General features: G+C 40.7%; 2 protein-coding genes across 17 annotated transcripts; one reads left to right on the top strand and one right to left on the bottom strand.

Moving 5' to 3' along the window:
- Nucleotides 1–246: 246 nt before the first annotated feature.
- RMI1 (RecQ mediated genome instability 1) lies at nucleotides 247–5,636 on the bottom strand. Of its 4 annotated transcripts, none has more exons than XM_056323980.1 (2): nucleotides 5,536–5,636; nucleotides 247–3,055 (listed from the first exon to the last, which is right to left on the bottom strand). In XM_056323980.1, the coding sequence occupies exon 2, from the start codon at nucleotides 3,030–3,032 to the stop codon at nucleotides 1,149–1,151; it is 1,884 nt and encodes a 627-aa protein (XP_056179955.1). In that variant the 5' UTR covers nucleotides 3,033–3,055; nucleotides 5,536–5,636; the 3' UTR covers nucleotides 247–1,148. The 4 variants fall into 4 exon arrangements, with proteins under 4 accessions (XP_056179955.1, XP_056179952.1, XP_056179953.1 ...); XM_056323977.1 differs by lacking the exon at nucleotides 5,536–5,636 and adding an exon at nucleotides 5,058–5,175; XM_056323978.1 differs by lacking the exon at nucleotides 5,536–5,636 and adding an exon at nucleotides 4,490–5,040.
- HNRNPK (heterogeneous nuclear ribonucleoprotein K) lies at nucleotides 5,254–25,674 on the top strand. 13 transcript variants are annotated; one of them, XM_056323992.1, is made up of 16 exons: nucleotides 5,254–5,396; nucleotides 8,060–8,139; nucleotides 8,226–8,324; nucleotides 9,160–9,257; nucleotides 10,645–10,701; nucleotides 12,191–12,234; nucleotides 13,120–13,192; nucleotides 13,767–13,880; nucleotides 14,875–15,003; nucleotides 15,468–15,775; nucleotides 16,582–16,636; nucleotides 20,837–20,887; nucleotides 22,962–22,983; nucleotides 23,060–23,142; nucleotides 23,597–23,766; nucleotides 24,556–25,674. In XM_056323992.1, the coding sequence occupies exons 3-16, from the start codon at nucleotides 8,276–8,278 to the stop codon at nucleotides 24,587–24,589; spliced, it is 1,287 nt and encodes a 428-aa protein (XP_056179967.1). In that variant the 5' UTR covers nucleotides 5,254–5,396; nucleotides 8,060–8,139; nucleotides 8,226–8,275; the 3' UTR covers nucleotides 24,590–25,674. The 13 variants fall into 13 exon arrangements, with proteins under 13 accessions (XP_056179967.1, XP_056179960.1, XP_056179964.1 ...); XM_056323985.1 differs by having other exon boundaries at nucleotides 8,226–8,323; nucleotides 9,147–9,257; XM_056323989.1 differs by having other exon boundaries at nucleotides 8,245–8,324.
- The last annotated feature ends 399 nt before the right edge of the window (nucleotides 25,675–26,073 follow it).

The following is a 26,073-nucleotide window of genomic DNA, read 5'->3' on the forward strand; positions in this document are numbered from 1 at the left end:
AGATTTTTCATAAACACTGCCAACAATGTGCAGACTTCTCCTGTTGTTGGTTCCCTAACGCTGGCAGTATTCTCATCCTTCTCATTTCAAAAAAAAAAAGAACAGAAAAGAAAAAAAACCCACAAGAGAAAAGAGAACGATGGGAAGAAGGAAGAACAAAATCTAATCAAACCACTTCCAATAGTTCATATACTCCACAAGGTGTACATTTGTGTTTTAAAGTGACTAAACAGCTTCCACCACAGCTTAAATGAAAATTTTAATTATTTACTTTTATACATTCTAAAGCAGAAATGTTTTTAAAAAAATCAATCAAGACCACCATTAAATACACACATACAACAGCTTTGTAGCACAAGTATTTAGACTACTTTGTGGAAAAGTTAGACAGCAATTCTAAGAGTTAATGAATAAGGTTGCCTGTGGGTTCAAAACTATTAGCAACGGTTAACATTAACATGACAAAAAAGATTCTCCATGTTATAATCATGCTTTTCTGTTAATAGGAGATTTCAAATTATTTGGCTTTTTTAAATTTTTTTTTTTTTAAATATTCAGCTTTTTATCTCACTTATATATAGGGTTGTTTTCCCCACACACACCCCTCCACATTTGGAAGAAAACCTTTCATTTCTCCAGACTTCACATTCTTGAACACTGAATATGTATTGAAATTTTCAGGTTGGCACAGTCAGAGGTGACCGCATTTAAACACTAATTCTTTGTTTAAATGTACTTAACCACTCCTCCAAGTAAAGACTGACAGTCTCCTACAGCTACCTTTTAAAAAACAGGCAAGTAATCATCCTTGAAAAAGCGTAACAATGAGACAGTTGGTTTGTTATCCGTTTCCTGACAAATTCTGCTCCTCCAGATCACCAGTCAAGGACACAGAGGATTTTGCAGAATGGAAATAATACATGAGTACTTTAAACCAAGACAGAAAAATTTGAAAACAATACGATCACCATAAGAAACAAACTGCTAAGTTTCACTCCAACAAGTCATCTCCTCCTCTCACTGTTTCATCATTTTCCCTGGCAAGAGAAAAAGACATACCACGTAACTTTAAAATTTAACTTTCAGCAGTCCTTCAGGGGAAACCTGACTTAGGTGCTCCTAATATACAGTCTGCAAGTTTGCACACGTTATTTATTCAAACGTTCCTTCAACTGTTCTAGATGCCTTGCATCAGCATCCTGAAGAATTACGACAGTCGCTTTTGACTGAACCGGATTAAACTCTATGGTCATCAAACAACAGAGATCTATCAGTTGTTTTTGGCATTTCTCTAAACCATCCTTAAGCTTCGTATGTAAAGCTCTATCCTTTTTCAGCCTATTCATTTCAGGCACTGAAAAGCCAATCAAACTTGTCAGAATATCATCAGCAAAATCTACTTCGAGATAAGCTGAACCATCAGAAATTTTTGCCTTTATGCCCCAGGACCCATTGCTGCTTGTGAGGTTTCCAGTGAGAGTAACAATAAAGCACTTAACTTTCAGAATCGTAATAGTTTCTGGGTTTTTTGCAAGGAGAAGGGAAATATATGTGAAAGGTGAAGAATCTAAGTCTAAATGTGCCTCTGCTGCTCTACAAGGAAAGGTCTGTGAATCATGGTTCTGCTGAACTGCTTGTGGATCTGGTTTTGAGAAAAACAGAAGATCATTGTCTAACCGCCTGCTGTCAGAATTGGGCTGAGATTTACATTTGCTCTCATCTAGGTATGTATCATTCTGCCTTTCTTCAGGAGGCTTTTCCAAAGAAAAATCTGTAGAACTGCAGGTCTGAGGTAAGCTCTTGTGCTGTGAAAAGCTACTCATACTATTTCTATATCCATCAAATACTGTTCTTCCAAAAGTGTTTTGCTTGCTTATAGTGTCTACAGGCTTATTTCTTTCATTCACATCATCTTTTTCACAAGTGCCATTTAAAGATGAATTGCAAGAGCTTCTAGATATATGTGGAAGCCTCTCAGTAATTAAACCTATGTTTCTGTTCACAACCACTGGCGGCACTTCTTCCGGCTCTCTTTGCATCTCTTCTTCCAGAAGAAAGTCATCCTCTAAAGGAAAGTCATTTAAAAAGCCATCATCATATTCTGTGGGAGGTGAAACTTGTTCATCTGAACTAGGCAAAGGCCTTCCACATTCTCCCAGCAAAGCGTTTCCATTGCACACAGTCAGTGAACCTGTGGCTGTACTAAAATTGTTGCTTCCACTGCAATATCCACTTTCTAAAGCTGTTTCATTGTTTAAAGTAAATTCATTACTTTCACCAAGACTGGCTAAAAGCTCTTCATCCGAAGGGCCTGTATTTTGTTCGAATTCATCCACAGGCCTTGAAACAATTTGGTTGTGACCAGCCCACCCAACAGAATTAGGGCTTTCAGTTTCTCCAATTAACATAGCAAGGACTCTTTCTTGAGAATACTCCTTCAGAAGAACATCCACTTCACCGCCCAACAGTTTCACATTTTCTGGTTTAAGCAGAAGGACTCCAAGACGATATGCAATATTACCCTGTACAGTGATTTTTGTTCCAGGAGGAAGATTACTATGGAGGACAGGCACTGGTTGATACTCCATGCCCTGAATTTGATGTATCCCATCAGTCAGTTGCAGCATCAGCAGTCGAGTAGGCATTGCTTCCCAGGGCTTCTGAAATGCCTGAGTACTAGTTGTTACTTCTTCATTTACAGTACTTTTCCCTCTTAGCTTCTGCAACTGCAAATATGCTGGCTGGCTAACATCAACCAGTGAGTCAATCTGTATAGAGTAGAAGCCTGACAACTCTCCTTTGGGAGCATCTAAGATACAGTCAGGCAAAATGGGATATTCCAAATCTCTTAGATCGGTAAGAAGCCATTGCTCAAATACCTGCCTGTTAATCTGAGCTTGACTTAAATTACTACCACTGTTTTCTTCCTGGATCCAATTAATACATGCTTCCAACCATGTCCAAGGAACTTTAACATGCCATGTTGATGCAAGCCAACTTTCCACTTTTGCTGCAATGTTAGATGTAGACATCTTCTTTTAAGAGAGTGAATTCCCTAGAACAAAAAAGACATATTTACTCATCTGACAACAGCTAATGTTATAACAAGTCTGCTCATTTTTTATAAAAAACTGGTCACAATTCAAAGTTCTGCTATTCTACGTGTGACAAAATAGAAGCAATTTAAATTAAAAACACTTCTACAGATACTAAAAATACATGCATTTCCAATATTTGAAGTTTCAATCAGCATAAAAAGTATGTGTATTTGTGTCATCATGGAGTAGCAGTAAAGTATAGAGACTTATATGAGCAATCCTACTTGGTGACATCCCCTTTTCTGTTGATTTAATTAGAAACACCTAACTGAAATCCTTTTGTTACAGATGGAAAGCAGATAGATGAAAAAAAGAATGAAAACAACAAAAGCAGTTGTTACATGTATGTCCTCTGTTTTTTTGTTTTATTTCTGTGGGCACTGCTGTTAACACTGTTTACTTTTAAAATTGACCTGAAAAGTTATTCTCCCATTACATCAGCATTGTTATTAAAAGACCCTAACTACAACAGAACCAAGCTGGGATTTTTCAGCACTTGTACCACAGGGCTGACTTCTCCACTTTAACTGGATGAAAGCTTTGTAACTGACAACAGAAAGCTAGCTTGAAATATCACTGTTACCTAGAGACCCAGCCCAGGGTTTGGCTGCAATAGCACCAGGTCTTGGCAGTCATTATCACAGGAACATCAGTGGCTAATAACCTGTAGCTTCTTGTTAGTTTAGGAAGTAGCTATGCACATTTAAAATAAGAGTATTTCAGTTGGAAGGGACCTACAACAACCATCTAGTCCAACTGCCTGACCACTTCAGGGCTGATGAAAAGTTAAAAGAAATAAAGGCTATTGTCCAAATGCCTCTTTTTAAGGCATTGACAGGCATGAGGCATTGACCACCTCTCTAGGAAGCCAGTTCCACTGTCCGACCACCTTCTCCGTAAAGAAATGCATACCTCTGAACCATTCCCATGTGTCCTGTCATTGGATCCCGGGGAGAAGAGCTCAGCACCTCCCTCTCCACGTCCCCTCCTCAGGAAGCTGTGGGGAGCAATGAGGTCACCCCTCAGCCTCCTTCTCTCCAAGCCAGACAAACCCAGAGTCCCCCGCCGCTCCTCACAGGACATGTCTTCCAGCCCTTCCACCGGCTCCGTTGCCCTCCTCTGGACACATTCCAGGACCTTAACACCCTTCTGAAACTGTGGGGCCCAGAACTGCACACTGTGCTCGAGGTGAGGCCGCACCAAGGCCAAGTACAGCGGGACAATCCCCGCTTCTGACCGGCTGGTCATGCTGTGTTTGATGCCCCCCAGGACGCGGTTTGCCCTCCTGCCGGCCAGGGCACGCTGCTGACCCACACTGAGCCTGTGTCAGCCAGCACCCCCAGATCCCTCCCTGCAGGGCTGCGCTCCAGCACTCCTCTCCCAGTTCATACTCGTGTGCAGTGCTACTCCATCCCTGGTGCAGAATCTCTCATTTGGGCTTGTTAAATTTCATCCTGCTGATGACTGCCCAGTGCTCCAGTCTATCCAGATCCCTCTGCAAAGGTCTCTTGCCCCTCGAGAGCGCCAACGTATCAATAGCAAACTTGCTACTGATGCATTCACCTCCTGCATATGGACCGCTTGCAGAACACTGATGAGGCTGCCTGACTGCGTATGGATCATGTGTAACCCCTTAGAATGGGTGTCCGAGGAGCTCAACGAAAACTGCAAGTACTGTAACAGTTCAGAAACAGAGGTTTGCGGTTCATCGTCACTATAAGCTGCAGCGAAGAAAGAACCCCCTGCCTCCAAGCTCCCACAGAGCCCCACCACGCAGAGGACACCGCACAAAGGGTGAACCAGAGTAAAGTGCAACCGCGCGCTCGCGCGGCGCTGTCCCCCACGCCGGGCCCCGAGGCGAGGCGAAGAACGGGGGGCTGGGGTGTCACACCCCGCACCCCTCAGGGAGGCCGAGCCCTCTTCCCCCGCGCCGCCTGCGGCTGAGCCGCCCGCACTTACCGGGGAGAGCAAGCGCGGCACCAACTGCGCCACACCAGCCCCCACCGCCGCGCGCTGCGGACGGGGAGAGGGCGCGGCCACTCTTCGCGCGCAGTTCCCCAAAACCCCTGCGCACGCCAGCAGCCAATAGGAGGCGCGCGTCGCGCGCGCTTTTAACCATCGCGAGAGCCACCACCCACTGCCCCCCCCCCCCCCCCCCCCCCCGGCACCAGGCAACGAGCAGAAGGAGGGATTTTTGCAGACGCCATTTTCTCTTCTCACGACTGAAACCGCTCTCGCCCTCCTTTACCGCCTCCGCCCAGCGCCTGCACCGCTTCCATCGCGGCTCCTGCCAAGCAGGTAAGCAGACCGGCCGGCACGGCGATGCCCGACGGATAGCGCGGCCCTTCTCCCCGCCAGGCCTACTTCGCCCAGGCCCTCACGGAGGGCGAGGTGGCGTGGGGAACCGCCCCCCACACCTGACAGGCAGGGGCCTTACCCAATGGGGCGGCGGCGGACCCGCGGATGGGGGAGGTGTTGGGACCAATCGCCTGGTGGCGCTGGTGGATGTGCGCGGTGGCCGTGGGGGCTTCTCCCCTTTCTTTCCCGTACGCGGTGGGGCCGGCGGCGGGCGCAGGTACGCGCAGCCTGCGGCGAGGTGTGGCTGGGGCCAGCGAGGAGGGGGCGCTGCTCGCGCGCTGGGAGACCCGGGGTGGGGGGTGGGGGGGTGGGGGGGGAACAGGCCAGACTGGGCTTTGCTGAGGCCCGCAGAGCTGCTGTTGTGCCCCTCTCAGCGCAGTTGCCTGACACAGCGATGCGTGAGACCTGCGCCTGCCCGGTCGCGGGGCCTTAATCCTCGGGAACTGCCGCCGCCGTGCCCCGGTGCTCCCGTGGTTCCCGCAGCGACGGTGGTGGAAAAAGGCGAACGTTACGTGGGGAAGGAGGAGACAGGGATGTCGCCGCCTCAACTAATGCTGGGGCAAGCCTCTCAGGCGGCTGAGGGCAGTCTGTGGGCCCCAAGGGCCGCTCCCGCCCCGAGGGGAAGGCGAGATGGGTGGCCGCAGTCCCTACGGACGGCCCCAGGCCCTGTGGCCCAGCCAGCATGGCTCCCTGCGGGGCGGCGCGGTGGAGGCCGGCGGCGCTGGCAGGTGCGCCCTACGGGAGGGGGAGCGGCGGCCGCCGCCTTCCTGCGCCCGCCCTTGGTAACTCTGTGCCCGGGGCGAGTTGTCGGAGATTATGGCGGGCGGAGGGGAGGGCGCTGTCGGCCTCGGCCTGTGCGGAGGCGGCCCTGGGAGGCCGATGGAGGTGGCGCGTCTCAGCCGGCCGCTGTTGCCGGTGGCGAGGTGGCTGTCACGCTGCGCCGGCCGCGCTGGGGCCAGGGCCGCCGCGCGCCTCCTTTGTGTGTCCCTGGGCAGAGGGGAGTGAACCTCCGTGCGACCGCGTGGTGGTGGTGACGGCAGCTTTTCCGCTCCCGGCTCCGCCTAGCAGCGGGCCGGCGCCATTACAGGGGCCGCCATTTTTGTCGGTCCGCGCCGCCGGGTAGGTGAGGCCAGGGGCTGCGGGGTTACGTAACGCCGCCGCTGCCCCGCGCAGGAGCCGGGCGGGCCGCGGAGGCCGTGACGGCGGCTGGAGGCGTGGGGGCCGTAGGGAGAGAGAGGCGGGCGGGAAGAGCCGCCGCGCTCCGGAGGGAGCGGGGCTGAGGCGCGTCGGTGTTTACCAGCTCTTGGGCCTGCGGTAGCTGATGCCGCCTCTAGCCTTTCGTGGCCGCCTTATCCTTCAGGTGTTTATAAAAACACGGGATTAGTCAATGTAATCCCGCGAGCTCCGTTTACCCAGTAGAGAGCTGTAACTGAGAGCACCTTACGTACACGTGGCTAGGGGAGTAAATACATGGGACTAGGGGAGGCTAAGCCCTGAACAGTATTGCGGTTCGCTCCCCGCAGCCTCAAAATTGTTGGGGTCGTTGGAAGCGGAGTAACGGCTCCAAAAGCTCTATTTAAACTGTAAAAAAAAAAAAATCCGCCCCCCCCCGCGCCCCTCAGTGTTTTGGCAGTGTCTGCCTGAGTTTCTGCTGTCGTTTAGCTCACTTTGAGTGCTGGAAAGACCAGTGTGTACTGTGAAGGCAAGGGCCTGCTGTAAGCCTGTACAAATGGGGCAACAACTACAAGTTAACAGCTGGCTGAGAGTATGTTGGAAACGTTAGATGCACCTAGTTTCTTATTTCCTTCATGGATACCAGAATGAGTGGTATTACCACTTACCAAGGCAGTGAACATTAATAAAATACAGGGATGAAATATGATTGAGTAGGTTGAATATCTGTAGGAACACATTCTTAAAGAGTGTAAGTCACGAAATTATTTCTTTGGTCTAGACCTCTTTAATGTGACTTAATAGTATTTACAGATAAATTTCACAGCAAAGATCAGCTGCTTTTGAGGCTCTTGGCTCTGTGTGCAGAAAGTTATATGTAATTACAGAGGGTGGTATTTTTAAAAGATTTTTTTCCAGTGTGGCTAGAAGGTATTTGTCTTTTGTTCATCTATTATACTTGAGTGGAAAGCATGCTAAAATGCAAACTAGTACGTTGGTAGAGAATTTTTAATGCTTAACGCTGACAGTTACCGTAACGGGACTTTTTTTAGCTTAAATTGTTTAGAACTGAACAGCAGAGCAGATTGTTACATAGTGTCCTTCAGAAAGCAAATCCAAGGCATGTATCATAAGATGTCGAAAAGAGGGGCCTGGATGAATGTTCACTTGAAATACCTGAAATCAATTTTTAATAAATGTGGCTACTTAAAGCTAGCTATGTGCCCAGAAAATAGAGTTCAGACTGTAATTGTTTGTATGTAAGTTTACAGACTTATATTTTTTTAGTGGTGTGTTTGGCCTGAGTATGCTTTCTCTTCTATAATCAAAAACTTTGCGGCAACAACTCAGGTCAAACCTCTGAATTTTGGCTGTAGTGAGAATTGGAGCTGTAAGCAAGCAGTCACAACTGATCTATGCTGTTTTCATAGGCTCTTGAAGCAATAGGCTGTTGGATTTTGATCCCGCCCAGAATACTTGACTTTTTTCTCTGCAAGGATATATAATAGTGGTAAGTTCTAGAAGCAGGCATTTCTTCTTGCTTTTTCCATTTAACACGATGTTACAGTTTACCTTTTCACAAAATATATGTACCAGCTTTTTTATTCTTCAACAGATTTTGCCTGTCCACTTAAGAAAAAAAGGCAATGGAGACTGAACAACAGGAAGAGACCTTTACCAACACAGAGACAAATGGTAAATTTTTTAAAGGACTATTTCTTTTTAGAAAAAAAACTCTTTTAAATTTCAGTGTTGCTAAATACTTTGTAATGCTTCAACTGTATCAGTTGTTTGTATCGGCAGTAGTTTTGCATTCCACATTAAATCTTTTCGTATTTAATTGGACTTATTATTTCAAAGCATAAATGCATAATCATTCTGTTGGCATGTTTTAAACATGGGATAAGTAGCTGAAAGTTATGACTAAGGATTTAAAAATATGTCATAGGTACATCTACGTACTTGTGTGGAAAGTGTGAATATGTAAGAATACTATCAGGCATATCCATTAATAGCATTTCATTTAGCGCAGGTTTATGTTATATGTGAAATACCTCTAAAGAGCTTCATGAAAAACTTCTTGGGCATCATTACTAAATTACTTAAACATTAAACAGTGTTTGAAGTAGTATTATTCCAGCAGTATTTCAGTGTTGGACAAGTTTCGTTTGAGCTTTTTGCCTGAAAGGTTTTTCCCAATTGTAAATCATAAATAAATACTGAGTGGGTGATGCTGCACTGCTTTAGACAGTGTGTTATGAATTTCTCTCTGACTGTGTAACATTCTCACTTAAACCATAGTTCATAGATGTCAAATGGATTTTCGGTAGTTAGTTGATACATAAGCTGATGAAGTAAAGACCTGTTTCTGTGCGATGGCTGCTTAGAGTAGGCATCAGTAATTAGTACTGGGCTAATAGAAAAGAACGTGTTAAGAATACAGAGCATAAATTCTTCATGTTTTCCACTTTGTTAGAACTTAGAAAGTTAAATAAATGCTTGTGTTTCTCCCCTATGGACCTTTCTACAGGCAAACGTCCTGCAGAAGATATGGAGGAAGAGCAGGCCTTCAAAAGATCTCGGAACACAGATGAGATGGTTGAATTACGCATCCTGCTTCAGAGCAAAGTATGCTCTTACATTTCTACTGGTTTTGCTTATAGCATTGCTCAAGATGGTGACAAAGTGTATGTTGGGATGTATGTTTAAAAGAATATCTACTTTATTTAATATGAGATAACATACTAGGACTAATTTTAAGTGTGCATGAATTCTAGTAAAAGTATATTGCTGTGGAATTACCTTTAGTTGTTCTTTTAAATGCTAAGTCCCTGAGAATTAATACAGTTATTCTTAAAATATGTACTTGCTGAAAACAGAGTGATAGAAATTATATGGTGTTTTTATATTTGCATAGAAGGTTATTATTTTGAGGGGAATGATTGTATATTAGTCTTTGGAAAGGAAGCAGTTTAGAGAATGATCAGCTAGGGATTGTAAATTAAATTTGAAATGTAAGATGAGAACTTCCTTAGGATTTTGGTAACTTTCCCAAAGACATGCACTAAACTTGTTCAAACATATCAGTAGGAAGAAACGTGGGAGTAATACTTCAGGGATTGCAATGGTTTTGTTGACAAGTGTAAACAGTTACAGTAAAGTTGCTATGTGTGAATCGCCTCTAGCGTTTCCAGTTGTTACAGATGAGCTGTACTTCTTGAAGTATCTCAGCCTTTTGTGTTGGCATGGGGGAATGTTACCTTAACTTTTCGTGACATTTCTGACCAGTAGTCAAGTTAGATAGGGTACTGCAAAATGTGTTGAATGCTGTTAGCATAATATATCACTTGTGTAATAAAAGCAGTAATTTTGCATGTAATTCTTGAAATAACCTGGTAAAAATAAGAGTCTTGCAATTACTCTTGACTATCTGCTAGTTTATTCCTATTACTGTAAAAAGTTGAAGTTAGTGGTTAATGTCAGCTTTAACCTTTTTCAGAATATACTGCTCTTAGAAGTCAGATAACTTACAGAGGTATAAACAGAATTACGACTTGAAATTATTAAGAAATGCTTGGAACGCAGAAGTGGAATTTGCAAACATACTCCTTAAATTTATAAAAAATAGAAAGCTGATCAAATAAATTAGGGAAGTCATTGACTTACATTACATTCATACAGTATAATTTGGAGAGCTGAGATAGTATATGAGTTTGCTTTAACACAAGCAGAATTGCCTAGAAACTTCCTTTTGGAATTGTAATACTGGTTGTAAAACTGAACATCATCCTCTTTATTAAGTTCAGTGGTAAGAGCTGTTGGTCATTTTTTCCAAGGCCAAACTATATCAGTTCATTTCAGTTTGATTTGAACCTTTCAAAAGCAGTGCCTGCCCGCCCCTGCCCCCCAGGCCAACAGGGTAATGCAGAAGCAGATTTACTATTCTTAGGCATGAGTTCAAAAACATAGTGTGTGCTGTGTTGGCAGAACATAACTTTTGAAAACTATTTTCCAGAATGCTGGAGCAGTGATTGGAAAAGGTGGCAAAAATATTAAGGCACTTCGTACAGACGTAAGTATATATGAGTTTGAACTAATTTAACACCAATTCTTTCAGAGCACTACATCGGAAGCTTGATTGCGTGCATTTCTAGAAATGGCAGCAATTCCACTCTAGACATCACTAGTCTAGTTGCAGGCAGTTTGTATTGAGTGTTAAACTTAGTTCTTCAATCTCTAGTAATTGAAACCCAACTTGACTCACGTGGGAAGAGAGGTTTATATTAAATCTCTTTGCTCTTGGATAGGATTCCACTAAACTACACACTACAAGCAAGTAAATATCCTAATTAGAAATATTGACAAAGCTTAAACCCCTTAATTGTACCTTTCCCGTATGTGTGATTCAGTTACAGTACTGCTAAAACCATTGCAAGTGGCTGGCATAACCCAGTGATAGAGCAATTCTTTAACTTCCTTTAAAAAAGCAAACAATAGTCCCATCTGTTCTTCAACAGCTTGCACATGAAGCACAAAAGCATTAATGTTAAGGTTGCTTGATTTAAATACGGGTATAGAACAGTAAAAGAACATTCTATTCTGTTACTTGGAGGTGTTTTTAAATGGTCATGACTTACTTGCCTATTCACATATTACAGTGGGTTGACTCTTGTGATTAGACACATGCTCAGCATTAATGTTGTGTATTTATAAAACTTGGCAACGCTTCTTAAACTCCATTTGTTTACACTCCTGTACTTAACATCAGCAACAATTTCAACAGTTTTTCCGATCAAGACTCTGTTCAACATGAGATTTGGCAATATACCATTACAGATCAGTTCCAACTAAGTTCATAAACTACCGCAGCTAGAATTCAGGTTTAAATTTAAATGGTCAGGAATCAGTAACTTTGGCAGCTAGCTGGGATTTTTTTTTAGGGTGTTTTTCTTGTGATGGCTTTTTGGTTTTTCCTTTTTTTTTTTTTTTATTTTTTTTTTTAAAAGTAAATCAATGTCACCTAAGTCCAGATAATTTAGATTGGTCTGGAAAACTAGCTTTCCCAATTTGCCCGAGGTTCTAGTAATATCAGTCTCAACAGGTTTTGTGTCTACCCTCATGAGCCAGCCTGCTACTGAAACATATGCTAAAAGTAAAAAGTAGTTTAGTCAGATCAAGTGACTCATTTTTAAGGTCCATACTGTTAAGCCACAGTTGGTGTAGCAATCCGTTATTGTGTTAGTCTTCAGAACAACTTAAGCTTGTTTCATTAATTGAGAGTAATGAGTATAGTTTGTATTAAATTAAAATTTATTGCTTTTCCCCCTTTTCCCTCTCCTTGTTTTTTTGGCCATATATCTCCGTTGCCCATGTACTGGATCGACTTGCCCCTGCGTTGCCCACCATGACGTTGGCCCATCCGCCCCTGAACGCCCATGTGAAAACCCTGGTTGGCTATGCCCAAAAATGTGCTCGTTGCCAAACGGGTACCATACTTGACAACTTCTGATTGAATGCCCATGCCCAATGCCAACATCCACGAACGCCAATGACCAATGCAGTACAATGCCAGTGTTTCAGTCCCAGACAGCAGTGGCCCCGAGCGGTATGTCCCAACAGTTTATGCCTCACTGCCTGATTAGAAAGAGAGAAATGTATTTTATTACCTGCCTTTGATATAATTAAATAGTATCCCCTTATAGACGGTGTATTGTTTTTTTCAAGTTTTCTGTCTTATTTTCCCCATTAAGTCTTTTTGTCACTGAACTTTTACGTGAGTTGCCCACCCAAACAATCCACTAATTTTATTTCAATGGAAGGAGCACAGCTTCAAGTGTTGCATATTTGCTGCATTGTAAATCAAATTGTTTCAAAATAGTCTCTCGCTCTGTCTTTGTGGCCCACCTTGCTCCCCTCAACATTGCCTGTTCATAATTATTTCTGATGAAATGCTAACTCTGGTTCACTTCCCTTCACTTCTCATTTGTTCTGTCTTTTATTTTTTGTTTTACATTTGTATTTGTTTTCTTGGAGAGCCCATTAGTAATCTGATTTCTAACTGGTCTCATAACCTTATTCCAGATACAATGTTCACGACTTGCATATCCCCACTTTTTCTATGAGAAGGTGTGCCGGTTTTACCAATGTAATAGCGAGGGTATCCTAAATTAGTGGTGGCGGGGAACATGAATATTCACTTCTTTCAGTTCTGCGTCAATTTCTTGCCCACTTAATCTGAGCCCTTCCAAAAGCCCATTCTGTCTTTCTCTCTGCAAGACCTACCTAATCTTAAATTTATCATGCATATATGTTGGGCAAAACCAAAGATGCATGTGTTGTAAATTGAGCAAACAGGTTTACTTTAAATGGGGAATATTAATTGTATGCTCTTCTGTATAGTAAATCTTGTTGGAATTCTGTGTATGATGAAAAAAATTTACTTCTTCTTTTCCGCCTTCTCCATATTGTCTGACATGGTGGCCTCCAACAGAATCTTGAGTATAAGTGCAGATATAGAGACAATTGGAGAAATCTTGAAGAAGATTATCCCTACTTTAGAAGAGGTATGTCTCTTAACATTTGCTTCTTTTTAGAGGTAAAAATCAGCTTCTAAACCAAGATGGTTCTAGATGATTTGCTGCTTTTTAAGTGCAGGAAATGAAAAAATGAAACCAAAAGCCTTTTAAAGAAGGGTTTTGGCTTTCAAACTACATGTTGGCATTTTTTTGATAGGGGACAGAGTCAGTAACTATTTATTAAGCATTTCAAACAGTCTTCTGCCTTTCAAAATACTTGCCTGCTGACCTGTTTCATTCCCATTTTGAAGTAGTTTTATTGTAAGGTGTATCCTGCATTGGCTTTGTAAGTAGAGTGTTGCACTGTTCGATACCTTCTTAAACCTTTGTAGGTAGTTGTACAATGTAATGTGTTACAAATAACAAAAACTGTTTTGACATCAGTTTATGTTGATGTGAGGTGCTTAAATAGTTGTGATCCCATCAAAGGAAGTAGAGAATTACAATTCAGCAATAAATCATACCATTGTGTTTGGAGAAAAAAAATTAACAAAACCCCATTTTTTAAAATATTTATGTGACTAATATTTTACTCTTTTCTTCACATGCTTCTTTGTTACAGTATCAACACTACAAAGGCAGCGACTTTGACTGCGAATTAAGACTTCTCATTCACCAGAGTTTGGCAGGAGGAATTATTGGCGTCAAGGGTGCTAAAATTAAAGAACTTAGAGAGGTACTTGTTTCTTGTTCTTCTGAGATTTGGTGTAGGTATCTTCTGTGCAGCAGTTCCTTCAGAACATAATACAAACATGATTTTGGTGTTCTGTGAGTAGCAACTTTCTTGCAGACACTCAGGAGTAAAGTAGTTGTTGATGATAAAGCCTAGGACTTATCAAGCTTCTAAGCAGTATTTCTGGTAATGTTTTGAAAGGAAGGATTCTTTTTTCTTTTTTCTTTTTTCTTTTTTTTATTATTATTATTAAATTAAAATGGCATTCATCACTCCTGGAATGAGCTGCTGCATAGACTAGATTTGTGTGATTGGACATGCAAAGTGCTTTAGGGTGAATGCATCTCCACAAACTCTTCAGATAATAATTCAGTAGATGTCTGAATATTACTGAAAAAGGGATTTCTTTTTATAATCTTTTCTTAATTCTACCTCCTAGCAGACCATTGTTTTCTTTCAGTGAAGGAATGAGATTTTGAAAAGCTAATGGTCTCTTGTGAACTTAAAACACTTCTGTTTTCTGTCTTGTCTTGGTATTGTGCCAGAGGCAATTTCAGGTCAGTTCAGGCATAAGCTGAGAGCTGTTTGCATCGGTTGAGAAGGGCAAGACAATTAGACATAATTCTAGTAGCTTCGTTGTCTTGCACCCAAAGCATGTTTTCTTGACATGTGAAGGTTAATACAGCCTCTGAGGTCACAAGGATATGTGGTCCTTTTGCTGGTATTTAAATAATGGTGTAAACGAGCCATAAATGAGAGGAGAAAATTAAACTTCTGTCCTCTCCATAGAAATTATGTCAGCACAGATCTTAAAAAAAAAAAAAAAAAAAAGCTTAAAATTGAATTTGTTGTGAGAACTCTGAAGCAAGCATGCATCTAAAATGGCAGGGAATTTAATTGTCTTTTGGACTGTTTCTTTAAAAATGTTTCAATGGCTTTATAAAGTTGTTTATAATAGTTATTTTAGACAATCTGGTCTTTTATTTTTCTTCAACAGAACACTCAGACCACCATTAAGCTCTTCCAAGAGTGTTGTCCTCATTCTACTGACAGAGTGGTGCTTATTGGTGGAAAACCTGACAGAGTTGTTGAATGTATCAAGATTATCTTGGATCTTATCTCTGAGGTAATGTTTATAATAAATTTATTTTATTCTTTCATTAGCATTCCTGAATGTTAGGGATCATTTGGATGAAAACAAGCATCTTTCAGTTTCTCTTTTTCCTACTTTTCCAGTAACAAAGTGATTGACTGTTACCACCTTTTGAAGCGATTTCAGTTTCCTAGAATTGGGGTGCACCTTATGGAGGAGGGAAGCAATTTTTTGTACTAGTGGGCCATTACTCATTGAGATGCAAAATTTGAAAAGGGAGTCAAAATTTTTCTGCCATGTATAGGTAACAGCACTTTCTGTACAGAAACCTAGTTCAAAGGAAACAGGTCACATCTCCTCTTTGCCAGCACTGAAAAATCAAGAACATGTTCCAAATGCTTAAATTCATATTTATATATTTAATATATTACTTAAATATGCCAATTGTAATAGTCCTAATTCAGTTTGCGGGGTTGTTTTTTGTTTTTATGTTTCAGTCTCCGATTAAAGGGCGGGCCCAGCCTTATGATCCCAATTTCTATGATGAAACATATGACTATGGTGGCTTCACAATGATGTTTGATGATAGAAGGGGACGTCCAGTAGGCTTTCCAATGCGTGGAAGAGGTGGTTTTGATCGAATGCCCCCTGGCCGTGGTGGACGACCTATGCCTCCATCAAGAAGAGATTACGATGATATGAGCCCTCGCAGAGGACCTCCACCACCTCCACCAGGTCGTGGTGGTAGAGGTGGCAGCAGAGCTCGTAATCTTCCTCTTCCTCCTCCACCACCTCCTCGTGGCGGGTGAGTTGTTGCATAGATGTGTTAGACAAAACTCACGTTGTGTTTAGCTTCCTGAATTATGTTCACTTTTCCAGTGTTTCTTGATGTTGGTCATGATTATGCAAGATGCTGCTCTTTGTGCACATAAGAGATGGGTGGGCACAGGCAGAAATAAGCAAAGGTGTTGACCTGACGTGTTGATGTTTCACCAACCCATTTTCTTTATTCCCTCTTCCCTCATTTTTAACCCTCCTTCTTCCCCTTGGTCCATTGGGACCCCTTACATGCAATGGAACCACTTTTAAACTGGCATCTTGACTTCTTTTGTGGCTGAACTCAAATCTGAAAGCATGCCAGACTCCCAGAATTATGAGGTTCACTGAAAAGATGCTAGTTTAAAAACTAAAGGCATTACTTGTTTCTTTTCTATACCATTTGGTTTTGAACCTTCATGGTGCACTTCACGCATGTTTTTAGACTTTTTAGCATGAGTATAAAACCTGCTAATTTCCCTTAGTAAGGCTTCTGAGAGGAGCAGGGGGTTAGACTGGTTGAACCTTACGGGTCCTTTCCAATTTGAGATACTCTGTGATTCTATGAAGATTGAGTACGTATTAGACCAGAGTATTTTGAAAAATACTGGAATTTAGTTATTTGCTGCACTGTTCTGATCTACGCAAGGTTACTTAAACTTTTATCTCATTCAGTACTTGGCTATAGTAGTTCGTAATGAAGTTGTGCATGAACCATGAACATGAAACCTTAACATTGGAATAAACCAAGGAGCTTACAAAGCAATTCACATGCTGCTGTGTTTTTTGTTTTAGAGATCTTATGTCCTATGACCGAAGGGGCAGACCAGGAGACCGTTATGATGGCATGGTAAGAGTTTAAAATTTGCCTTATGTTTTATAAGCGCAGTTAGCATGCTGACTGAAGATACCGTTGCTGAACGCATATACTTCTTTCTGCGTGGGACATGCATGGTTCTGGTGATAGAACCAGAACATTTTGTCCATACAAATACTCCTTCCTGTGCAGGAATGGGATGTGATGGTGTCTGATCGTTTGCTTTCTTTCCTCCCTGCTGTCTTGCACTGACTGTCTTTTAAGATAGTTTTTTTTTTTCAATCACATGACAGAAATAGGAATTGATAGGCCTTTCAGATAAAGAAAACATGTCAGAACACTGTTTTCTGAAGTTCTTTGATTCATACAAACATTCTTAACACTAATGTTGGAAAACACAAGTATAGATAGAATAATGCAGATCATAGAACAGTATCTCTGAAGAGCTCTAGCTGATCTGGAAGGTGGTTGCTCTTTTGAATCCATTCTGTCTATTTGCTGGTGTCTGTGTCTGCAAAAAATCCACTGTAATTCCAAATGTTTCAGAGCTAGAGCCACTGCTAAGTTGAGTCCTAATTAAATTAGATATATTCAACCATATTAATGCTAATACTTGCTGAGGGAAAAAAAATCTCTCGTAGTATATAGAAGCTTAAAAAAAATACTTAAAGGTACCCTTCCATGTTATATTCTGAAGTGCAACTTCCCAGCAGTCATCTGCTGTTATACAAGGTTCCTGGGAAGAGAAATCATGTGTCTGGAAGGTAATAGCTACAGTAACAATCTTTTCTCCTATGTCTTTGTTTGGCACCTTCTTTAAGCTGACAAGTGAGACAAGATTTTTTTGGGTTTTTTTTCCTTTTAAATGAATAGACGAGGAAGGAGTGGAGAAGAGCTGTGAAATAAGACTACCTAAACGGGCTTTACACATTTCCTCCTTGGGAGTAAAAATTAACTGGAAGTGTGTATTGCAAGAATGTCACATGCTTAACTAGAAATACTAAAATAAAAGATTTGCACACAGTTACCTAAGAAACCTGTTCCTCATGCTGCTGTGCATGTTAAGAAACTGGAAGAACCGAGTACAAGTACACCTCCAGTATTCCTTATTTGTATTTACCCGTTTTCAAACTCAGTTTTTGTGTTCTTACATTTGCAGCTATCAAAGCCAGTGCTAGAGTGTATAAACTGTGCTCAGTTTTTTGAGTATCTGGTTGAGCACAGGCTTACTTAGCTTGGCTCTGGGGCAGTAGTGTGTTCTATTTTTATTCCATTCCAGCTAGAATTAAAAAAATCCATTTTGCCTTCTGTTTAGCATGACTTTTGTCAGGTTAACCTTTGCTTTCTTATCATTAATTCCTACAAATGGAGTCACTTCCGTTTGTTTTTTCTTTCCAAAAAGCAATTTTATTTCATCTTCATGGTGAAAGTGTTCATGGCTTTGTCTCCTTTATGACCAAGTATCTTAGCCTCTTTAAAGTGAGGACTACTTCCCAAGAAAGACAATTTAATTTCTAGTTTCAGTTAATCATGATCCTACTACCCTAAATTGTGTAAGCAGATAGGAAGTCTTAATGTGGATTGTGAGGCCAGAGCTGGAAATGTTATGGCAGAAATGTAAGGTTTCTTGTGCTGCCCTTCATTTCACACAGAAACCATTCTCTAGCAAAACATTTAAGGTAGAGTAAACAAGATCCTTGTGGATTGTGAACTAAGCAATAAATGGGAAGAGCTGCTCTCAAAGTGGAAGTGCTCTTTTACATAGATACAATAAAAGGCAAGAATAGATGCTTTTCTCAGATGAACATCTCAAAAATCATGGAAATGCTGAATGTATGTGCTGTGGTTTAACCCCAGGTGGTAACTAAGTACCACACAGCCACTCGCTCGCTCCCCCACTACACAGAGAGATGGGGAGAAGAACCAGGCAGGAATGTGAAAGTCGAGGGTTGAGATAAAAACAATTTAATAACTGAAATGAAATAAAAAATACAATTACAACAATAATTGTAATGAAAAGGATGGAGAAGGGGAGAAGAATAAAATCCAAAGGAAAAGGAGAAAAGAACACTAGTGATGCACAGTACCATTGCTCACCACCTCCTGACTGATGCCCAGCCAGTCCCCGCGCAGTGATTGGTAGGCCCTGGCAAACTCGCACCGGTTTATATACTGGGTGTGACATTCTGTGGTCTGGAGTATACCTTTGGCTAGTTTGGTCAGCTGTCCTGGCTGTGTCCCCTCCCCATTTCTTGTGCCACTCCAGCACTCTCGCTGGCAGAGCCTGAGAAACGGAAAAGTCCCTGACTTAGTATATACCTAGCAACAATTAAAAAACATGTTATCGACATTATTCTCACACCAAATCCAAAACTCAACACTGTACCAGCTATTAAAGAGAATCAGCTCTTACCCCAGCTGAGATAAGGACAGTAAAGAATTTTATTTTTTTGCTAGTTCTCATTTTTTACTAACAACAGAAAGACTGAGTAGTTCGGGACCTTTAAAACTGGATGCTGAATTGTGAATTTTGTGGAATTTCAGAGATAAAACTGTATTGACAGTCTTACAAATGCTGAGATGAGAAAAACCCATTTTGATTTTAAAAGGTGTGTTAATTCCTCTTGCCGGTGTAGAGTCACCCACTTAAGGTACTTGTCTGTTAACAGGGCTTACAGCTGTAGTTTGTTTATGCACTGCTAATGAAAGAATTTATTTGGTTTATAATCCCTCTTTTGAAGCTTTTTCCTGAAGGACAGACTTTTGTTGTTCCTCTGTGAAGAGTGTTATATTTCAGTGTGTAACTACTCCAAATCAAAAGCCTGTGGACCATAGGAGCTATTTTGAGAGCTGAAAAAAACCTGAATGTATTTCCAGTATTCTTTTTTTTTTTAATACCTTGTTCTCAGGGGTCTTTCAGATACATAAACACACACAGATAACAAGTGGGAGGGGTGGACAAGTAACGTGGACAAGCATAGAGTCTTTTATCCCCTCACTTCTTTTTCAATTTAACTGATCATGTTTTCAGAGGACTAAAAATTTTGAAATCTAGATTAGTGGAGACTTAAATCAGAATGTCTCCGATTAAGTGGACTGTTTCTCACAGAATTCTGTGTCTTCAGACTTCTAGTGTGCTTTTGTGCCTTCAAATACTCCTAGTTCTTGAGCTTTTCTGTACATGTATGTATATACATGTGTCTTTGATATATAAACACTTGAATAAAGGCACATACAGTTAAAAAATGCAAAAAGCTCTTGATGCTTATGAGATAGGACACTCACAAGCATGTAATAACCCAGTAAAGGAAGAATGTCATGACAGCTTTTTTATTTATCCACGCACATGCTGGAAGAACGTAACAATTTCACTTCTAGCTCTGCCTTAAAAACCAGAGAAGATGATGGTAAAAAAATTTTACATCAGTTAGGACTGCATGCATTTTCTTTCTTTAGATGTAAAAGTTAAACTATTCCTTATTCAGCCAGTGTGTCATCTGGTCTCTATTCTAGTACCAGTAGTCATTAGCACAAATGAATCTGTATAGGGACGTATTCTGTTACATATGTTAAGATACCCTGTTTGAGAGGCTGGTTTTCAAGTGCGCAAATCAATATAAATTGGTGCAATTGTAGAATTCTGAAAGAAAGCAATGCTATATACTAGATGTTTTAAAAACAATGAGATTTCTAATACAGTCAGGCGGCAGCAGATTGTTAGTCTAGTTAGTGGCTAGATGAGGTATATGGAAATGAATTGGTAGAACATGAGAAGCAGTGTCCTCAGTGGCCTTCCCACTTGACCTGCGGTTGGTATAGAGATAATCACTGATAGTTGCTTATTTTAATCTCCTTAAACTTTGGTTCTCTAGCATGTGGCAGAAATAAAGATTTTTATACATAGTAACCCTTGAAGGTGTTCTAAAAGAAGAAAAAAAAGCTTGTTTAAGCTTCGCTTTGCCATTAGCTGTCTGACCTTCTTTGTTAGAGGAAAAAAACCCACCTGTTTACACGACAGAAAGAGGGGAAAAAGTGAATATGACCACTTAAGGTTTCCTTAAAGTGAAATTTAAAGGGAGCAAGTCTTAAAAGTGGTCTAAATCACACTTCTAAAGTTTTTGTTGTACACCAGTACGTATTATATTCGCTTGACAAGTTACTTGTAACTCTGCATGACATACACTTAATACAGATTTCTTTACTCTTTTCTTCATATTACGTTGTGTCTGGAAGATGATGCAGTGTCACGTGGATGCCTGTGATGACATGCAGCCACCAGAGTTGGTGAGTTTGCTCAATCTTTTTTAAAACTGTTTTATTGAACAGGTTAAGTGATAATGGGAATTTCTTGATCTGGAGTGTAGTCAGTGGCAGCTTGCACCTGCTGAAAATCATAAAGCTGTCCTGACTTAAAATTTATCGGCAGCGTGTCCTGTGCAGGCAGGTAATGGTGATAGAAACATGGAAGTATGCAGCACCACAGCCAAAAGGAGAGGAGCTTTTTTGTGCCTTTTTTACACCCCATTTTTGTACTGTAAATAGTAACTTTCTCCATAACTGATGCACTGTAGATGCTACATTTAGGATATGCGTTTTTGTATTAACTTTGTGTGTTTTCTCATATTTCAGACAGAAAATACTAAAAAGAGCTTCTTACTTAGATTTATGTATAAACTATTACACTTATCAATGTCTTTGAAAATACACCATTTGATCGGATAGGTTTTGGCAAGAGAAGTTAATGGAGTTCATCAGGTCCACGCTGTCTAGAAGATGGCAAAGTGCTGCCAAATACTAAACCTCAGTTCTTTGCTTGCATAAGTACAGCAAATGTCATTGTTTAACTCATCTGTCAAGTTCGTTTGCTGTCTTGTAGTCTGGGTGGGCAGCAATGAATGATAAAGGAAAGGATTGGTCTTTAAAACATACTAGCCTAAAAAAGGACCCTTTGGCAAGTATCAACAGGAATATACCTGTGGTGTGAAGTACACTGTTCTGAACAGCTTCTGAATTAAGTCTTAAGCAGGGTCCTTCATTCTCTTGTATTCTGGACTCTACCACAAGTTCTATTATGTTGTATTACAACCTGTATTGCTAAATAATGTGAGTACACAATATAGCTTAGAGACAAGAGGGTAAGATCAACCCTGTGGTCTGAGTAGCCTTCGTTTTGATACTCTGAAAAGGTAGCAGGTAAATAATCTGAGAAAAGTTGTAGCCTTACAACTTCTGCAAACAAGTAGTTGTGGTTGGTTGAACTTGGCTGCTTGCCAGGTGCCCACCCAGCTGTTCCTCACCACCCTACCTCCCCCTCAGATGGATGAGGGGAGAAAGTAAGAAGGAAATGCTTGTGGCTCAAGATAACAGGGCAGTCACTTACTGGTTACCGTCATGGGCAAAACAGAGTAGACTTGTGGAAGATTAACTTATTGCTACTTAAGAATAGAATATCATGGTGAGAAACAAAGAGGAAAACTAAAAACACCTTTCCCCCACCCTTCTTCCCAGGCTTAATTTCATTCCTTCATTCCCAGCTCTTCTACTTACTCTTGCCATGAGTGATGCAGGGGGTGCATGGGAAATGGTGGTTTGCAGTCAGTTCACCACACTTTGTCTCTGTTCGTCCCTCCTTACACTGTTGCTCTGTTGCAGTGTGGGGTCCCTCCCATGGGATACAGTGGTTCACAAACTGATCAAATGTAGGTGTTTCCAATGGACTGCAGTTCTTCCAAGTCGTGTTTTTAGCAGAACAGAAGTGACTCATGTCATGATTATCAGTTCTGAGATACAAAGGATTGTAGCATAATCTGAATCAAAAGACAAGATACAGAGCTATTCTTAATAGCTTTGGATTTTTTATCCTAAAGATGTAGATTACAGAGGAGGATTGACAGTCACTGGGTAAACTTTTTGTCCCAAAACTGGAGACTTGAGTCTCTTCTGAGCTGTATTGGTAACATTAATAAGGCTGTACTCTGATCTTTTCATTTGTCTGTTGGTTTAGTTCAAGGGTCAGGAGTAGGTCACATCAATAGCTGTCTACCAGCAGCTGAATTAGTGAGACTGCTAGGTAAACTGGTACAGCTGGATTCTTTATGTCATTTTATGTCTTACTCTTAGAGATCTTGGCAGGGCACGGTAAGAGGTTAATGAGACTTTCCCTCACCCACCCGTTTTGTTTCTGGTCTGCCCTCCATTATGCTTCTGATTGCAACACTGTTGTGTTTATAGTAAGGCAGGGTGTGGACATCTTCGCATAAAATAGGCTCAAGAGTTACAAATATGATACTTAAGATGAAAATATGTTAATGAAGCATGGCTATTCAATATTTAAGGTTTTTTTCTCTTTCTCTTACAGTTTGAGGGTGGCTCTGGATATGGTAAGTGTTTATATAGGACTTCTATGTGTCTTTATTACATAGTTATTAAAGGGCTTGATGCATACGTTTAAATCAGATTATTCTTATGCAGGGGGGCGTGGCTCATATGGAGATCTCGGTGGACCTATCATCACAACACAAGTAACAATTCCCAAAGATGTAAGTAAAGGTGACTTGCACTCAGCTTGTCTTTTAGGAAGAAAAAAAAAAAAAGGTCACAGCCTCTTCTTAAACTGCACAAGTAAATCAGAAGTATTTAGGGTGCTTGATAAAAACCCAAATGTTTCTAAATGACCAAAAGTCTGTTCTTCAAGTGTTAGGTTTGTGTCTTCACTTTCGAGACACACTAAATGATTTTAGTAATTGTTAAAATTCAGTAATAGAGATGGTCTATGTAACATGTTTTTTGCGACTGAGCAACTGGTTCCACAGTTTTCTCACCTGCGTTTATACTGTTAATACTGCAGAGGTTGTTTTGGGGCTGTAAAGTAAGCTTCCATTGCAAGTCTAAAAACTAAACTTACGGAAGCTACTCAAACACTGCTGTGATTCTCATAACTGTTTTTAGAGAGAAAGTTGTATCAGGAAATGAATGTTTTGCTTTCTTCCCTAGTTGGCAGGATCTATTATTGGAAAGGGAGGCCAGAGAATCAAACAAATACGCCATGAATCAGGAGCTTCGATCAAAATCGATGAACCATTAGAAGGCTCAGAAGATCGGATAATAACTATTACGGGAACACAGGACCAGATACAAAATGCACAGTATTTACTGCAGAACAGGCAAGTTGAAGTTTAATGTTATCCCCACTATCAGTTTTAAACAGACATGTGTACTCTAAAGCTGTTCTTTTTTGTGATGCAGTTTTTACAAGGCAGGTTCTAAGTAACAATTTAAACCTAACTTCTCCAGTGGTAGTTCTGCCTTGATTCTCTTCTGTTCTCCGTTCAAATTAAAATGAAGACACTCTCAAAACTAATCTTGCTGGAAGACGCCCTAACCAAGCAATCCTCTCATTTCTCTGGTGAAAACTGCTGCAAAAAACTACTTGTAATAAATTACATAGAGCCTGTAGAAAATATAGAAGATTTCAGTGGATGTTGGCCTAGTTCTGTGTGGAAGACTAGTGATTTTGTTGTTTTTAGATAACTAAATTGACAACAAATCACAGTCTGCCATATGGCACAGACCATGCCTCTACAGGACAAGTTGAAATCTATTTGGTGCTGTTATGCAGCATTTCACACCTTGCTGACATTACTTTGTCTTTTCTGCCAAATAAAAGCTAGCTTCAGAATTAATTTGCTTAGTTTTGCTTTATTAACATGTTGGCTGTCATAGCAGATAATAATGTTTTAACTTGAATGTTCTTTAGATTACTAATACTTAAAATGTGCCTAAAATATATTAATAGACCTATAATTTATTAGCCATTGATATTTTTAAATTATTTACTTTTAAATATATTAGGAACTTGTAATTTTATCTGCTTTAAAAATGTCATTGTGAATGTTGATGCAAGATGTATGGTTCATCATTCTAATACATGCTTTTTTCTTTTTCTTTTATAGTGTGAAGCAGTATGCAGATGTTGAAGGATTCTAATGCAAGATTATTTTTTCTTTTTTATAGTGTGAAGCAGTATTCTGGAAAGTTTTTCTAAGACTAGTGAAGAACTGAAGGAGTCCTGCACCCTTTTTTTTTTAATCTGCTTCTGTTTAAAAAGCCAACATTCCTCTGCTTCATAGGTGTTCTGCATTTGAGGTGTAGTGGAATCTTTGCTGTCCACCAGATGTAACGTTTTAGTTCCTTACAAATACATGGGGGAGGGAAAGGGCACACAAGACTAACATTGAAATTTTGAAGCAGCAGCAGAGAGAGTGAATTTTATTTTTACTCATTGTTGGTAGTAAACTGTAATGTTTTTATGTAATTGTTGTGAACACCTTGCTTTTATGTACACTGTATCTTTCTCAGTTGGGGAGAATACTGGTAGTCCACATGTCCCTGGCATCCCTTGAGAGCGATATGCAGAATGTAATGCTCTTTCAAAAGAAACTTGTTAAGATTGTTGAATAAATCTAGTGAACCTATTCTTGGTGGTCATTTTTATTCAGATGTACATAACGTAGTATCTAAGATGGAAACACCCTTCCCCCCCAACCCCCGAAAGTTGCTGTTAAGCTTGCCCTTCTGCTTCTTTGATATAGATGGAGTTATGTGAGATTTTTTGACAAATTAAAGAAAACCATGTGAAAACAATGACTCTGCTTTGCTGTTGGGAAAAGCAAAAACATTAATGCAAATGTTGTGTAAAACTTGACATTTTTGCAAGTGTTTGGCCCTATTTGCAGTACATTATATATATTGGTGACAGTATATAAATAAAATACTATAAAACTTTGTGATGTCACTGAGTAAACTGGTGAAGTACACCTGGATATAGACAGCTAGCTTAATGCAGGTAACACTGTTAGAAATGGCAGTTGCTGTACCATTACTGAATGATGAAATACAGTTTTCTGAGCTTTCATTTGTATGAGGTAGAAATTCCTGTGAATTGGCAAATCAATAGTATCTAACTCTGTAACTTGTTTTTCACTGTATGCAAAAATTACTGGTTTCCCTGCTGTACGTTGAATTCCATAGAAGTTATTTGTGAGAAATTAAAAAAATATAAAGCCTCTGGATATCTCCTGTAATACCTTGGCATTTGTATTTATAGTTTACAAGTTTTAACTTCACTTCCTGAATAAAAATGAATTTTAAACTGCAGAACTGTGTGGCACATACAGATACGATAGGTCCAGGCTGAGTGTGGATTCTTTTACCCTGGGGTGGCTTTTCTTCGTTTTGTTTTTTTGCCTTGGGTTGTAGAACGTTTCACTTTGCTTTTTTTTTAATGGCGTGGGGTTATTCCTGTGATAGTAAGCAGATGTTTCTAAGACTTTACAAGAAAGGCAAGGAGCTGAGACGGTAAAAACTGTTAGCACCTTGCTTTTTGTCACGAGAAGACAGGTGGCAGCTGAAAGTACCTGTGACACTGGCACTTCTTGGCAAAGGCTAACTCCAAGTTAGAGGAAAAAATC

The sequence above is a fragment of the Falco biarmicus genome, chromosome Z (genome assembly GCF_023638135.1).
Source record: "Falco biarmicus isolate bFalBia1 chromosome Z, bFalBia1.pri, whole genome shotgun sequence".
Lineage (NCBI taxonomy): Eukaryota > Metazoa > Chordata > Aves > Falconiformes > Falconidae > Falco > Falco biarmicus.